The following is a 15,095-nucleotide window of genomic DNA, read 5'->3' on the forward strand; positions in this document are numbered from 1 at the left end:
CACCTGCTCATCATGGGGGGTTGCCTTGTTATTTTTGCGGCCAGCCTCAACACCCTCGACAGCACTGCCCGGCCCGCAACGCAACAGTTGCAGCCGAAAAGGGCACTTCACCAAGGTCTGCCTCGCACCCAAACTCTCAGACCCGGACTACCGACTCTCAGGCCCACAATGTGGCAGCGTGCCTGCCGACTCCGACTCCACACAGCACGTGCGACTCACGGGGGCCGCCATTTTGGCCATCCTCCCCCACGCGGCCGGCCACGTGCGATCCATGGGGGGCGCCATCTTGGACGCCATCTGCCTTGACGCCCGCCACGCTTGATCAACGGGGGCCGCCATCTTGGACGCCATCTGCTACGCCGCTCGACACGTACGACCTGCCCTGACAGTCACTGGGGGGCCACCCCAGCACAGCCGACCACGCCGCCGGTTACCCTCAACTCAGCGCAGTCACCTTGGGCCAGTCGCGACCCAAGCACCTCAAGAGCTCAATGATGGCCGTCCGGGTTAATGGGTAAGAGACACCTTGTCTGTTCGACTCCGGGAGCACCGAGAGTTTCGTCCACCCGGATCTGGTAAGCCGCTGCTCGCTCCCGATATTCCCGGCGCAACAAACAATTTCCCTCGCCATCCGGGTCGCACTCGGTACAAATCTGAGGGTGCACTACGGTAACCTTAGCGGTACAGGGTGCTGAGTACACTAATTTCCAGCTGTACGTGCTCCCAGACCTCTGCCCCCCCTCCTTTTCGGGCTCGCTTTTCAATGTAATCTCAAGAGCCTGACGCTTAGCTTTGGCGGACCCCTGCCCCCACTCACTGTGTGCAGCCTAGCCACTCTGAAAGTCGACCCTCCTTCCCTCTTCGCTAATCTCACCACTGATTGCAAGCCAGTAGCCACTCGCAGCAGGCGATATAGCATGCAGGACAGAATATTTATTAGGTCTGAGGTCCTGCGTCCCTTGCGGGAAGGAGTCATAGAGGCCAGCAATAGCCCCTGGAGAGCTCAGGTGTGGTCATCAAGACTGGGGAGAAGCTCCGGATGGTGGTTGATTACAGCCACACCTTTAACCGGTTTACGCAACTTGATGCGTAGCCCCTTCCCCGGATTGCAGACATGGTCAATCAGATCGCTCACTACCGCGTGTTCTCCACGGTGGATCTGAAGTTCTGCATACCCCCAGCTCCCAATCCATCCGGAGGATCGCCACTACACAGCGTTTGAGGCAGACGGCCGCCTTTTTCATTTCCTCCGGGTCCCTTTTCGCGTCACGAATGGGGTTTCGGTGGTCCAACGAATGGTGGACCAGTACGGGCTGCGAGCCACGTTTCCGTACTTGGACAACGTCACCATCTGCAGCCATGATCAGCAGGACCACGACGCCAACCTCCACCGATTTCTCGAAACAGCCCCAAAACTTAATCTCACCTATAATAAGGAGAAATGCATTTTCCGCACCACCAGGCTAGCCATCCTCGGCTATGTCGTGGAAAACGGAGTCCTAGGGCCCGACCTTCACCATCTGTGCCCCCTCCCACAACTCCCTCTCCCTCACTGTCCCAAGACCCACAAGAGGTGCCTTGAATTTTTTTCCTACTACGCCCAGTGGGTCCCCCAGTATGCGGACAACGCCCGCCCACTATTTAAGGCCACCCTTTTCCCTCTGGCAGCCGAGGCCCGCCAGGCCTTCAACTGCATCAAGGCGGACATCGCCAAAGCCGCGATGCGCGCAGTGGACGAGTCCATCCCCTTTCAGGTGGAGAGCGACACATCAGAGGTCGCTCTCGCCACCACTCTCAATCAAGCAGGCAGACGGTTGCGTTTTGAACTTCAACACTCCTCGGTCGAAAAAGAGGCTCAAGACATCGTGGAAGCCGTGCGGCATTGGAGGCACTACCTCGCTGGTAGGAGGTTTACCCTCGTCACCGACCAACGATCGGTAGCCTTCATGTTCGACAATACGCAGCGGGGCAAAATCAAGAACGATAAAATCTTGAGGTGGCGACTCAAACTCTCCACCTATAATTACGATATAGTATATCGTCCTGGAAAGCTCAACGAGTCCCCAGATGCCCTGTCCCGCGGCACATGCGCCAGTGCGCAAGAGGACCGACTGCGGCTGACGACCTCTGCCACCCGGGGGTCACCCGGCTCGCCCATTATATCAAGGCCTGCAACCTGCCCTACTCCACCGAGGAGGTCAAAGCTGTAACCAGGGACTGCCAAATCTGTGCGGCGTGTAAACCGCACTTCTATCGACCAGATAAGGCCCACCTGGTGAAGGCGTCTCGGCCCTTTTAACGCCTCAGTATCGATTTCAAAGAGCCCCATCCCTCGAATAATTGCAATACCTACTTTCTTAATATTATTGATGAGTTCTCCCGTTTCCCGTTTGCCATCCCGTGCCCCGATATGACCACCCCACTGTTATCAGAGCCCTGCACAGTGTCTTGACTCTGTTTGGTTTCCCCAACTACGTCCACAGCGACAGGGGCTCGTCGTTCATGAGCGACGAACTGCGTCAGTACCTGCTCAGTAAAGGCATCGCCTCGAGCAGGACAACCAGTTACAACCCCCGGGGAAACGGACAGGTGAAGAGGGAGAACGGAACGGTCTGAAAGACCGTCCTACTGACCCTACGGTCCAGGAATCTCCCGGTTTCCCGCTGGCAGGAAGTCCTCCCCGATGCGCTCCATGGTATTAGGTCCCTCCTTTGCACGGCCACAAACTAGACTCCTCATGACCGCTTGTTTATTTTCCCTAGTGGGACTACCTCAGGGGCCTCGCTCCCACCATGGCTGATGACACAGGGTCCGGTTCTCCTCCGGAAACACGTTCGGACCCAAAAGACCGATCCCCTGGTAGAGAGGGTCCAGTTCCTGCACTCAAACCTGCACTACGCATATGTTGAGCACCCCGATGGTCGACAGGATACTGTCTCCCTCCAAGACCTTGCGCCCGCAGACTCCGCCGCCACTACGTCCACAGTACCCCCCGCGCTGTACCCTGCTCTTTCTCCCGTGCCCAGAGCCCGCGCGCCCAATTGGCTCCTGCGCTCCCTTCTACCCGGCACACGAGTCCGCAGGAATGAAGCTCAGGAAGAGCCGCTCCCGGAGTCCACCCCTGGGGCTGCACCGGACCCACTTCCCCAGCCACCTGAAGCGGCTGCAACACCAGTGCTTCGGCGGTCGCAGAGTACGATCCGGGCACCGGTCCGGCTGAACTTGTGACCCATCACCCCCGCCGGACTTTATTTTTTTTACAGGGGGTGAATGTGGTGAATGTAAATACTGTTAATTCACCAGTTATGTTCTATGTTTGTAAATACTGTTAATTCACCAGTTATGTTCTATGTTTGTAAATACTGTTAATTCACCAGTTATGTTCTATGTTTGTAAATACTGTTAATTCACCAGTTATGTTCTATGTTAGTAAATACTGTTAATTCACCAGTTATGTTCTATGTTAGTAAATACTGTTAATTCACCAGTTATGTTCTATGTTAGTAACCCTGTGGGTTTATCTGTGGGCCATTGTATGGCTTCACCCACAGGGGGAGATGTTGGAGGAGTTTGGAGCATGTACGGGCTCCGCCCCTTTGAAGGAGTATAAGAGTAGCTGGCCTGTGGGACTGTCCTCAGTATGTACCAGTCGCAGGCAGGCAAAGTTGATAGTTAATTAAAACCACTGTTTTACTCCGACACGAGTCCGTGAGTGAATTGATGGTCGCGTCAGACGTGGAAAGAATATTTCCTCTTGTGGGTGAGTCCAGAACCCAGGCTCACCCTTATGGGACAGAGATGAGGTGACATTTTTCTCAGAGGGTTGTGCAACTTTGAACCTCTGCCTCAGAAGGCGGTGGAGGTGGGGGTCACTAAATATTTTTAAGTGGAAGGTACAAAGATTCTCGTTCGGCAAGGGAATCAAAGGTTGTCTGGAGTAGCTGGGCGCGAGGAACAGAAAACACAAACTGCTCAGCCATGATTTTATTGACTGGCTGAGCAGGCTGGAGGGGCCCAATTTGGTCACCTTCTGCTCATTTCGTATGACCCCTTCATCCCAGGTATCAGTATATCGCTTAGACCATTCAACCTGCTGTGCCATTAAAGGGCAGTGATTAATGGCGTGTGCCTGGCTTCCTGAGATATGCAGCTCACCGCTGTCTCACAGCACCCTTCTTCTGGAAGGAAACCTTGTCAGCGTCAGCGACAACTGACCACGCCCCCTTCCTCCCAAGCCTCTTGTGCAACAGGAGGGCCACCTGCAAATAAACCATTTGCAAAAATAAATAAACAAATCGGAGGACAATGTTAATTTGTTTGAGGAGGTGGAACTGTCCTGGTTGAGACAGCACTGCCTCCGGGTTCCACGCTCCGCCCTCTGTGGTTGTCCCTGCGGCGCGCGCTCCCGGAACCTGCAAGGTGGAGGCGCGCGAGGCTCGAACGTTGACGTTGGCCCAGGAGCGCGAGATTCGAACGTTTGGCCGGGGATTTGGAACGTTGGCCCGGGAGCGCAGGTGTCCGGCGCGGAGAGGCAGCAGCGAGTGGACGAGCGATGGGCAGCGACCCCAAGGTGAGCGGTGGGGTTTCGGGGACGGCATAGAGAGAGAGAGAGAGAGCGCCCCGCGATGGTGCCGCGTTCGGGAGCTCTCCACCGCAGATTATTTAAACCGCCCATCCATCCCGGCACTGCATTTGCGGCCAGGGTTTTGTGCAGAGTTGGAGCTGGGGGCTCCTGTGGTCACTGTCGAGCTCCGCCCGGGAGTGAGCCCTTTGTCTCGGTGCAACTAAAAAGACCAGCCTCTGCAATCACCTCCTTCCACCCAGCTCCTGCTGACTGCCTCATTGTCTCCGCTCCCATTGTTGACTGGCCTCTTTTCAACGTTAGAGTCGTTGCCTAAACTGAACGTTGTGCAGATGATCCGGCTTTTACTGTGGGTTTCCCAACAGCCTCTCATCCCAAACATCCATTCCACCTACAGGACCTAATTAAGTGTCTACTCTCTCCATAACTCCAAAGACCATTATGTCTTGAAACTTGCAGTGAAGCATTTTGTGTTGTGTTCTGATGCAGTTCTCCATGTTGAACACCACTTGGAGGAAGCAATGAGTGAGGGTGGCCAAGGTGCAGAACGTTCTCTGGCTGGGGGACTTCATTGTCCACCACCAAGTGTGGCTCGGTGGCATCACTGCTGGCCGAGTCCTAAAGGTATAGCTGCTAGATTGGGACTGCGGCATGTGGTGAGGGAACCAACGAGGGAAAAACATACTGGACCTCATCCTCACCAACTTGCCTGCCACAGATGCATCTGTCCGTGGCAGTATCGGTAGGAGTGACCCAACACAGTCCTTGTGGAGACAAGATTCCTCAAGATTGAGGGTATCCTCTATCGTGTTGTGTGGCACTACCCCCATGCTAAATGGGATCGACTTCGAACAGACCTAGCAACTCAAGACTGGGCATCCATGAGACGCTGTGGGCCATCAGCAGCAGCAGAATTGTACTCCACCACAATCTTTAATCTCAGCATAACCCCCCCACTTTACCATTACCACCAAGCTAGGGGATCAACGAAGTTCAATGAAGAGTGCAGGAGAGCATACCAGGAGCAGTACCAGGCATACCTAAAAAAAGGTGTCAACCTGGTGAAGTTACAACACAGGACTACTTGTGTGATAAACAGCAAGTAATAAAGCTTAGCGATTCCACAACAAATGCATCAGATCTAAACTCTGCAGTCCTGCCACATCCGGCCGTGAATGGTGGTGGACGATTAAACTCATTGGAGGAGGATTTCCACAAATATCCTCATCCTCAATAATGGAGGAGCCTAGCTTATCAGTGCAAAAGACAAGGCTGAAGCATTCGCAACAATCTTCAGCCAGAAGTGCCGAGTGGATGATCCATCTCAAGAGATCCAAGCACCACAGATGTCAGCCTTCAGCCAATTTGATTCAGTCCATGTGACATAAAGAAACGGCTGAAGGCACTGGATACTGAAAAGGCTATGGGCGCTGACAATATTCTGGCAATAGTACTGAAGACATGTGCTTCAGAACTTGCCGTGCCCCTAGCCAATCTGTTCCAGTACAACTACAACACTGGCATCTACCCGGCAATGTGGAAAATTGCCCAGGTATGTCCTGCACACAAGTTGGACAAATCCAACCCGGCCAATTACCGCTCCATCAGTCTACTCATTGATCAGTAAAATGCTGGAAGGGGCCACTAACTGCTATCAAGCCGTTACTTGCTTAGCAATAACCTGCTCACTACGCTTAGTTTGGGTTCTGCTAGGGTCACTCAGCTCCTGACCTCATTGCAGCCTTGATTCAAACATTGACAAAAGAGCTGGACTCCAGAGGTGAGAATGACTGCCCTTGACATCACGACAGCATTTGGCCAAGTGTGGTGTCAAGGAGCCCCAGCAAAACTGGAGTCAATGGGAATCGGGGGCAGACTCTCTGCTGGTTGGAGCATACCTGACATAAAGGAAGATGGTTGTGGTGGTTGGAGGTCAATCATCTCAGTCCTGGGACATCACTACAGGGGTTCCTCAGGGTAACGTCCTAGCCCCGACCGTCTTCAGCTGCTTCGTCAATTACCTCCCATCATAAGTTCAAAAGTGGAAATGTTCGCTTTCTTTTTTGTAAATGTATTTTATTACAAACATGTATCTACACAGGTTACAGCAAATAAATACCCCCAGGAAGCATACTTCCCAGCTCAACTATACAGTCTGTACATATTTTTTCCTTTTTTCACCACCTACCCCCTGCAATGAACAGCTCCTCAAACACAGTCACAAACACCCCCCCCCCCCCCCCCCCCCCCCCCAGCCACCTTCTCTCAAACTCCCCTGCAGAGCCCCTTAATTCATACTTTATCTTCTCCAACCGCAGGAAGTCATATCGGTCACCCTACCAAGCCGCTACACCCGATGGCGATACCGACCGCCACTCCAGTAAAATTCGCTGCCGTGCAATCAGAGAGGCGAAGACCATGACATCGGCCTTCCTCTTCTCCATGAGCTCCGGCTTCTCTGAAACCCCAAATATTGCCACCAAAGGGTCCAGGTCCAGCTCCTCCTCCACTATCCTGGTTAAGGCCCTGAACACTCCCGCCCAGAATCTTCCCAATTTTTTGCAACCCCAAAACATGTGCGCGTGATTCGCTGGCCCCCGCCCACACCTCTCACACTCATCTGCTACCCCCTGAAAGAACCCACTCATTCTCGCCCGAGTCATATGCACCCTGTGCACCACCTTGAACAGTATTACCTTAAACTGTAAACTTGAAGTGCCTCACTACATACTCCCCAATTTATCCCTCCCAACTCCGCTTCCCATTTCTCTTTGATCTTCACCACCCACTCGCCTCCCTGCTCCCCCAGCCACTTGTGTATATATCCCCCATTCTTCCCTCCCCTTCCACATCCGGAAGCAGCAGTTGCTCCAGCAGGTTTCCCCCGGCAATCTAGGGAACTCCTTCCAGACCTTTCGCGCAAAGTCCCTAACTTGCAGGGACCTGAACTCACTCCCCCTCGCCCCTCGGCAGCACTACTCTCTCCCTTAGCTCCTCCAGACTGGCAAACCCTTCCTCCAAATACAGATCCCTCACCTTGACCAGCCCCACTTCCCTCCACCTCCTGTATACACTATCCATCGCCCCCAGCTCAAACCCATGATTCTCTCACAGCAGCGTGAACACCGACATCCCTTCCACCCTAAAATGCCTCCTCAGCTGATTACCGGGCTCCCTGAATACCTACTCGGAACCATTGGCAACACTGCCATCACCGTAGCCCTGAAACTAGACCTCTTACAAGATTCCTCCTCCATCCTAACCCACTCTACCCCTTCTCCTTCCCACCACCGCTACACCTTGTCCATATTCACCGCCCAATAATAATGAATCAAGTTCGGCAACGCCAGCAACCCCCGTCTGCCTCTGCCTCTGTAGCAGGGTCCTCTCCATCCTCGGCACCTTCCCCGCACATACAAAATCCGAAATGATCGTGTCCGCTTTCCTAAAAAAGGCCTTTAGTATAAAGATCGGGAGAGCCTGAAAAATAAACAAGAACTTCGGCTAAATATTCATTTTCACCACTTGCACCCCCCCGCGCCAACATTAAATGCACCTCTTAAGATCCTCCCTGGCCTCCTCCACCAGCTTCATTAAGTTCCACTTATGGAGCCCCGTCCATTCCCTCGCTACCTGAATCCCCAAATACCTAAACCTATCCCTCACTACTGTAAATGGCATCTCCCCTAAATTAGCCCGCTGTGCCAGCTCATTCACCGGGAAAACCTCGCTTTTCTCTACATTCAGTTTGTACCCCGAGAACCCTCCAAACCTTCGCCGCAGGCCCATAATCCTTTCCATACTCTCCAAAATGTTTGCTATCAGCATCATTTGCATCTGATCAGATACTGAAGCAGTCCATGTGCCAATGCAACAAGACCTTGACAATGTCCAGACTTGGGCGGACAAATGACATGTAACTTTCGTTCCACACAAGTGCCAGGCAATGACCATCTCCGATAAGAGAGAATCTAACTATCAGCCCTTGACATTCAGTGACATCACCATCACTGAATCCCCCACTGTCAACATCCTGGGGTTATCATTGACCAGAAACTGAACTGGACTAGTCAGATAAATACTGTGGCTGCAAGAACAGATCAGAGGCTAGGAATCCTATGGTGAGTAACATATCTCCTGACTCCCCAAACCTGTCCATCACCTACAAGAAACAAGCCTGGAATGTGATGCAATACACTCCACTAGCCTGGATGCGTGCAGCTCCAACAACGCTCCAGAAACTCACCACTATCCAGGACAAAGTAGCCGCTTGATTGCCACCTTCCACAAAAATCTATTTGCCCCACCATCAATACACAGCAACTGTGTGTGCCATCTACCAGCTGCATTGCAGGAACTCACCAAGACGCCTCAGGCAGCACTTTCCATACTCATTAATGCTACCGCCGAGAAGGATAAGGTCAGCAGACACATGGGAACACAACTACGTGGAAGATATCCTCCAAGTCACTCACCATCTTAACTTAATATATCGCCGTTCCTTCACTGTCACAGGGTCAATGATAACTCTTTCCCAAACAATATTGGGTGCACCTACGCCACTGGGACTGCAGCAGCTCAAGAAGGCAGCTCACCACCATCTTCTCAAGGGCAGCTAGGGATGGGGAATAAATGCTGACCTAGCCAGCAATGACCACATCCTGTGAATTGTTACGGGCGAGGCGTTTTCAGAACCCCAAAATGTATGTTGGAGTTCAACCAACCTCTCCCTTTAATGGATTTGTTGCTTTTCCTAGCACACGGCTTTTTCCCTAGGTGTGGGATTACAATTATGGACACGTGGGTTTTTAAACACAAAACACTGTTTATTCCATGAACTCAACTTAACATCTGAAATAAACATTGGCTCTCTTAACACCCCTTACTTCAAAGATAACTCAGAAAATATTGCAACAGTAAATAATTCCCTAAAATGTTCCTTCAAACTTCCAAGACACTTAACACCTTTAAACAAAATCACATCAGGTTAAAGGATATATATATTTTATGTCGAATGGCTGAGATATATTAGCTTGGTTGACTTCAGCTCCAGCACCCTGCTTTCTTCCTGCAGCTCTCTGGAAACACACAGACACACGCAAACTGCTTTTTCCAACTGCAAAACTAAAGTGCAAAATGGCTGACCTGACCTCCGCTCCACCCACTCTCTGACATCACTGTTTTCTTAAAGGTACATTGCTTAAACATCCATGTCTTAAAGATACTCTCACATGACACCTCCCCCCAAGAAAAAAAAACCCCATCAACTTCAAGATGGTTTCATTTTTCACTTTTGCACCATCCACGAAAAAATACACACAGTAAATATACATTTTCATTTAAAGAAAACAACACACTCAAACAGGTCTAATAATATAGTTCATTTTTCTTTGTTCTCCTTCCTCCAACCGAAATCCTTCTCGATTGACAGTCTCTTTGAACAAAGTCTCTGCACGATCCATCCATTCCTCTACTCCTCGGCATTTCTCTTTAGAATCAGATACTTTAGTTCAATCTGACCACAGAGTCGCTTGCAATTCTCCAATACAGGAGCATTGGTGATCACAGCTTTCAGGCAGTCAAATGCCTGTTGAAAGTCCGCTGTCCATTGAATTTTTTTACGGTTCTTCAGCAATTCCATCAGTGTAGTAATCAAACCACAAATCTTTTGCACAACTGTTCGATCAAATTCATTCATGCTATTCGTCTTGAGGGTATCGGAAACTCCACAAGGAAATTGATTCGTTCATCTCCAAATTCACTTTCGGCTAGGTTCATCACCAAACCCGCCGCCTGAAGTCGATCGAAGAACTCCATACGATGTTTTAAATGTTCTTTCCATGTCTGGAAGTTGGAAATACAAGCAGATTGTCCCACTTTCTCCATGCAATCCTTCAATGGTGGGACAGGATAAGAGTCTGTTCTTGTAACTGCATTCACCTTTCTATAGTCCACACACAACCGTTGGGTACCGTCTGGTTTAGGTACCATCACTATTGGTGAGCTCCATTGGCTGCAACCCACTTCAATTATGCTATTCTTCAGCATACTCTCAATCTCTCTGTTAACCTGTGCCAATTTTAAAGGATTAAGTCTATATGGATGTTGTTTGATAGGAACAGCATTTCCCATATCTACATCATGTGTAGCCATTTTAGTACTTCCCAATTTATCTCTCAAATTTGCCCATGTGATATCAATAACTCTTTCAGGTCAGTTTGTTTTTTCTCTGGAAGGTAACTTAATTCATCCCAATTTTTAAGAACATCCTCATTTTCCAATTTAATTTGAGGTACGTCAAATTCACATTCATCTGGATTTGGTTCGTCACTTTTGAGTTAGAATCATTAAAACCTCCTTTTTCTCTCCTTCCCTTTCAAAGTACCTTTTAAGCATATTCACATGACACACTCTGTGAGCCTTCTATCTGGTGTTTTTACCACATAATTCACCTCACTTAATTTCCTTTCAATCTGATACAGTCCACAAAACCTAGCTTTTAAAGGCTCCCCTACCACTGGTAACAACACTAAAACTTTATCCCCACTGGCAAAACTACGAACTTAGGATTTCTTGTCCGCTACCCATTTCATCACATTTTGTGCAACTTTCAAATGTTGTCTAGCCAATTCACCTGCTCTATTTAATCGTTCCCTAAAATTTGACACGTAATCCAATAAGTGTAATTTCCGATTTCTCACCCACCAATTTTTCCTTAATTTAAGGAAATTTAAGTGGTCCTCTTACCTCATGACCAAAAATTAGTTCAAAAAGACTAAATTTGGTAGACTCATTAGGCGCATCCCTAATTGCAAACAATACGAATGGGATTCCTTTATCCCAATCCTCTGGATATCCTTGACAATACGCCCTCAACATTGTCTTTAATGTCTGATACCACCTTTCAAACGTTCCCTGCGATTCTGGATACGTAGTTGATTTAAATTGTTTGATTCCTAAGCTATCCATAACTTCTTTGAATAACTTAGAAGTAAAATTTGATCCTTGATCCAATTGAATTTCTGTGGGTCGTCCATATCTAGTAAAGAATTTAAGTAACTCCTCCACAATCCTTTTAGTTGTAATATTACGTACTGGAATGGCCTCTGGAAACCTAGTAGACACATCCATTACAGTCAAAAGATATTGATTCCCACTTTTTGTTTTAGGAAGCGGTCCTACACAATCGATTAGAACCTTTGTAAAAGGTTCCTCAAATGCTGGAATGGGTATTAAGGGTGCTGGTTTTATCACTGCTTGAGATTTCCCTATCACTTGACATGTGTGACATGATTGACAACATTTAACTACATCTTTATGTAGTCCAGGCCAATAAAAATGTTTCTGGATTTTAGCTTGAGTTTTCCTTATTCCCAAATGACCTCCCACTGGTACCTCATGTGCAACTCGCAACAGCTCCTTTCTATACCCTACCGGCAATACTACTTGATGAACTTCTGCCCACTTTTCATCCGCCTGCATATGTACTCCATTTTCTCATCAAGACATTTTTACGGTAATAACACTCTGGTATACTCTCAGGTTCCTCTTCCGTATATGCTTTCTGATATATCTGTTTTATTTCTACATCTTTCTGTTGTAACTCCGCCAATTTTCCTGAACTAAAACTATCCGCCTCATCCTCCAACTGTTCTTGTTCTTTTTCAACCATCTGATCAAAAATCGTTTCAGATAATTGCACTTCAACTTCATCTTCACTCTTCGATTTCTCCTCTTTTCTTAACCTGTGACTTTGCAACCTTGTTACTACACAATCCGGAAAAATCCCAGGATATTCGTCCTTCAACCCTTCAGTTGACTGATTTTCCACTGGCTTATCAACCACAGTAGGCATCACTCCCACCTGCAATCCAGCTATATCATTACCCAAGATCAACTGTATTCCTGGACAAGATAGTTTATCTATTACTCCTACTACCACTTCACCACTCTTCACTGGACTTTCCAACCTTGCCTTATATAATGGAACGTTCCTCCTCTCACCCTGAATTCCACATATCACCACCTTTTCTGGCAACATTCTTCCCAAACTACATAATTCCTCATCTCTTACCATTAAAGATTGACTAGCCCCTGTATCTCTTAAAATTGTGACTTCTTTACCTGCTCCTCCTGATACACATGAGTAAACTTTACCCACACAAGTAAATTCTTTAAATACATCTGGCACCTTCTTAACAATTACTTCTTGAACAGGCTGGACAATCGTTTGCACCTCCTTCGCTTCCCTTGGGCTTTCCTTTACCACTCTAACAAACCTCACTGTCTTATCCTGTTTTACCACATCAGCCTTCCCAGTGCTTTTCTTCAACCACCAACACTGTGACTTTACATGGCCTAATTTATTACAGTGAAGACATCTGAAACTTTTCATCTCTTTTCCACCCTCCTGGATTTCTTTTAAATCTGACGTACACTCTCTTTATTGTCTCCCATCAGATACCTTTACCTTTATTTCTCATATCCCCAGTTTCTATCCCTCACCGGCTGAAACTGATGTCGAAAACCAATCTCTGATTTATGAACTAATTCCTAATCATCTGCCATTTCCGCTGCTAATCTTGCAGTTTTAACCCTCTGTTCTTCCGCATGAGTTCTCACTACATCAGTAATTTTAAACTCCTCCAAAAGTATAATTTATCTGAGTGCTTCATACATTTGGTCCATTTTCAAAGCCCTTATCCACCTATCAAAATTATTCTGTTTGAGCCTTTCAAATTCCATGTATGTTTGACCAAATTCTTTCCTTAAATTTCAAAGCCTTTGTCTGTAAGCTTCAGGCACTAGCTGATATGCACTTAAGATGGATTTTGTCACCTCCTCATACGTTCCAGATACCTCCTCCGGTAGTGATGCAACCACTTCACTTGCTCTACCTACTAGCTTTGTTTGAATCAGTAACGCCCAGGTGTCCTGTGGCCATTTCATTTGTTTAGCTACCTTCTCAAATGAAATGAAAAAGGCTTCCACTTCCTTCTCGTCAAACCTTGGCAATGCTTGGACATATTTAAATAGATTCCCACCAAGCCTTTGACTATGACGCTCTTTCTCACTATCCTCATCACTATCATCCAACTGTACGTTTCCCTTTACGTCTGCCAATTTTAACTGATTGTCATGTTTCATGGCCATTTTCTGAAATTCAAACTCCCTCTCTTTATCTTTTTCCCTGATCTGTATCTCCCTTTCTTTTTCTTTTTGTTCTGCTCGGGCTATTCTTTCTTTTCTCCTTTCTTCTCTCTCATTTTCTTTTTCCTCTCTCTTTCTTTCTTTCTTTTTCCTCTCTCTCACTCTCGTATTCAAGCCGCTTTAATTCTTTCTCATGTTCCATTTGTTTAATTTGCAACTGAACTTTTGCCATTTCCAATGAGTCAAACTCTATCTCAGGCAACTTTAAATGCTTAACCACCACCATAATTACCTCATCTTTTCGCATTTTGTCAGGTAATGTTAACTGCAATGTTCTTGCCAAATCTAACAGTCTGCTTTTCATTTCTGTCCGTAAAGTACTACGTGTGACATTCTCCACCCACAAAAACTTCTGAGCCTCTGAAAGAGCCATTGTTCACAACACTCGCCCCACTTAAACTAAAATACCACACCGGAAAAGCAACAATCCTTCACTGTCTTTAAGTTCACAAAAGCCAATCCAATAGATAGACTTTTATCCCGGATGAGCCCCCAATTGTTACGGGCGAGGCGTTTTCAGAACCCCAAAATGTATCATGGAGTTCAACCAACCTCTCCCTTTAATGGATTTGTTGCTTTTCCTAGCACACAGCTTTTTCCCTGGGTGTGGGATTATAATTATGGACACGTGGGTTTTTAAACACAAAACACTGTTTATTCAATAAACTCAACTTAACATCTTAAATAAATATTGGATCTCTTAACACCCCTTACTTCAAAGATAACTCAGAAAATATTGCAACAGTAAATAATTCTCTAAAATGTTCCTTCAAACTTCCAAGGGACTTAACACCTTTAAACAGTATCACATCAGGTTAAAGGATTATTTTCTGTAGAATGGCAGAGATATATTAGCTTGGTTGACTTCAGCTCCAGCGCCTTGCTTTCTTCCTGCAGCTCTCTGGAAACACGCAGACACACACAAACTGCTTTTTCCAACTGCAAAACTAAAGTGCAAAATGGCTGACCTGACCTCAGCTCCACCCACTCTCTGACATCACTGTTTTCTTAAAGGTACATTGCTTAATGTTTTCATTTTTAAACATCCATGTCTTAAAGGTGCTCTCACATGTCAGAATTAATTTTTTTAATTCAAGAAATGGCTGAAGGCACTGGATACTGCAAAGGTTGTGGACCCTGTCAATATTCTGGCAAAATACTGAAGACTTGTGCTCTAGAGCCTTCCCTTATTCCAGTCCTGCTACAACATTGGCATCTACCCGGCAATGTGGAAAATTTCCCAGATATGTCCTGTACACGCAAAGCAGGACAAGTCTATTCCGGTCAATTACTGCTCCATCAG

General features: G+C 47.6%; 1 protein-coding gene across 1 annotated transcript in view; it reads left to right on the plus strand.

Annotated features, from left to right (window-relative positions):
• Window positions 1-4,268: 4,268 nt before the first annotated feature.
• rtkn2 (rhotekin 2) overlaps window positions 4,269-15,095 on the plus strand; it is a 76,482-nt gene continuing 65,655 nt past the window's right edge. Inside the window, exon 1 of the mRNA XM_072478823.1 lies at window positions 4,269-4,570. Within this exon, the coding sequence (XP_072334924.1) occupies window positions 4,553-4,570 (18 nt within the window). The 5' untranslated portion in view covers window positions 4,269-4,552. The remainder of the gene's footprint in view (window positions 4,571-15,095) is intronic.

The sequence above is a fragment of the Scyliorhinus torazame genome, chromosome 16 (assembly GCF_047496885.1).
Source record: "Scyliorhinus torazame isolate Kashiwa2021f chromosome 16, sScyTor2.1, whole genome shotgun sequence".
Taxonomy (NCBI): domain Eukaryota; kingdom Metazoa; phylum Chordata; class Chondrichthyes; order Carcharhiniformes; family Scyliorhinidae; genus Scyliorhinus; species Scyliorhinus torazame.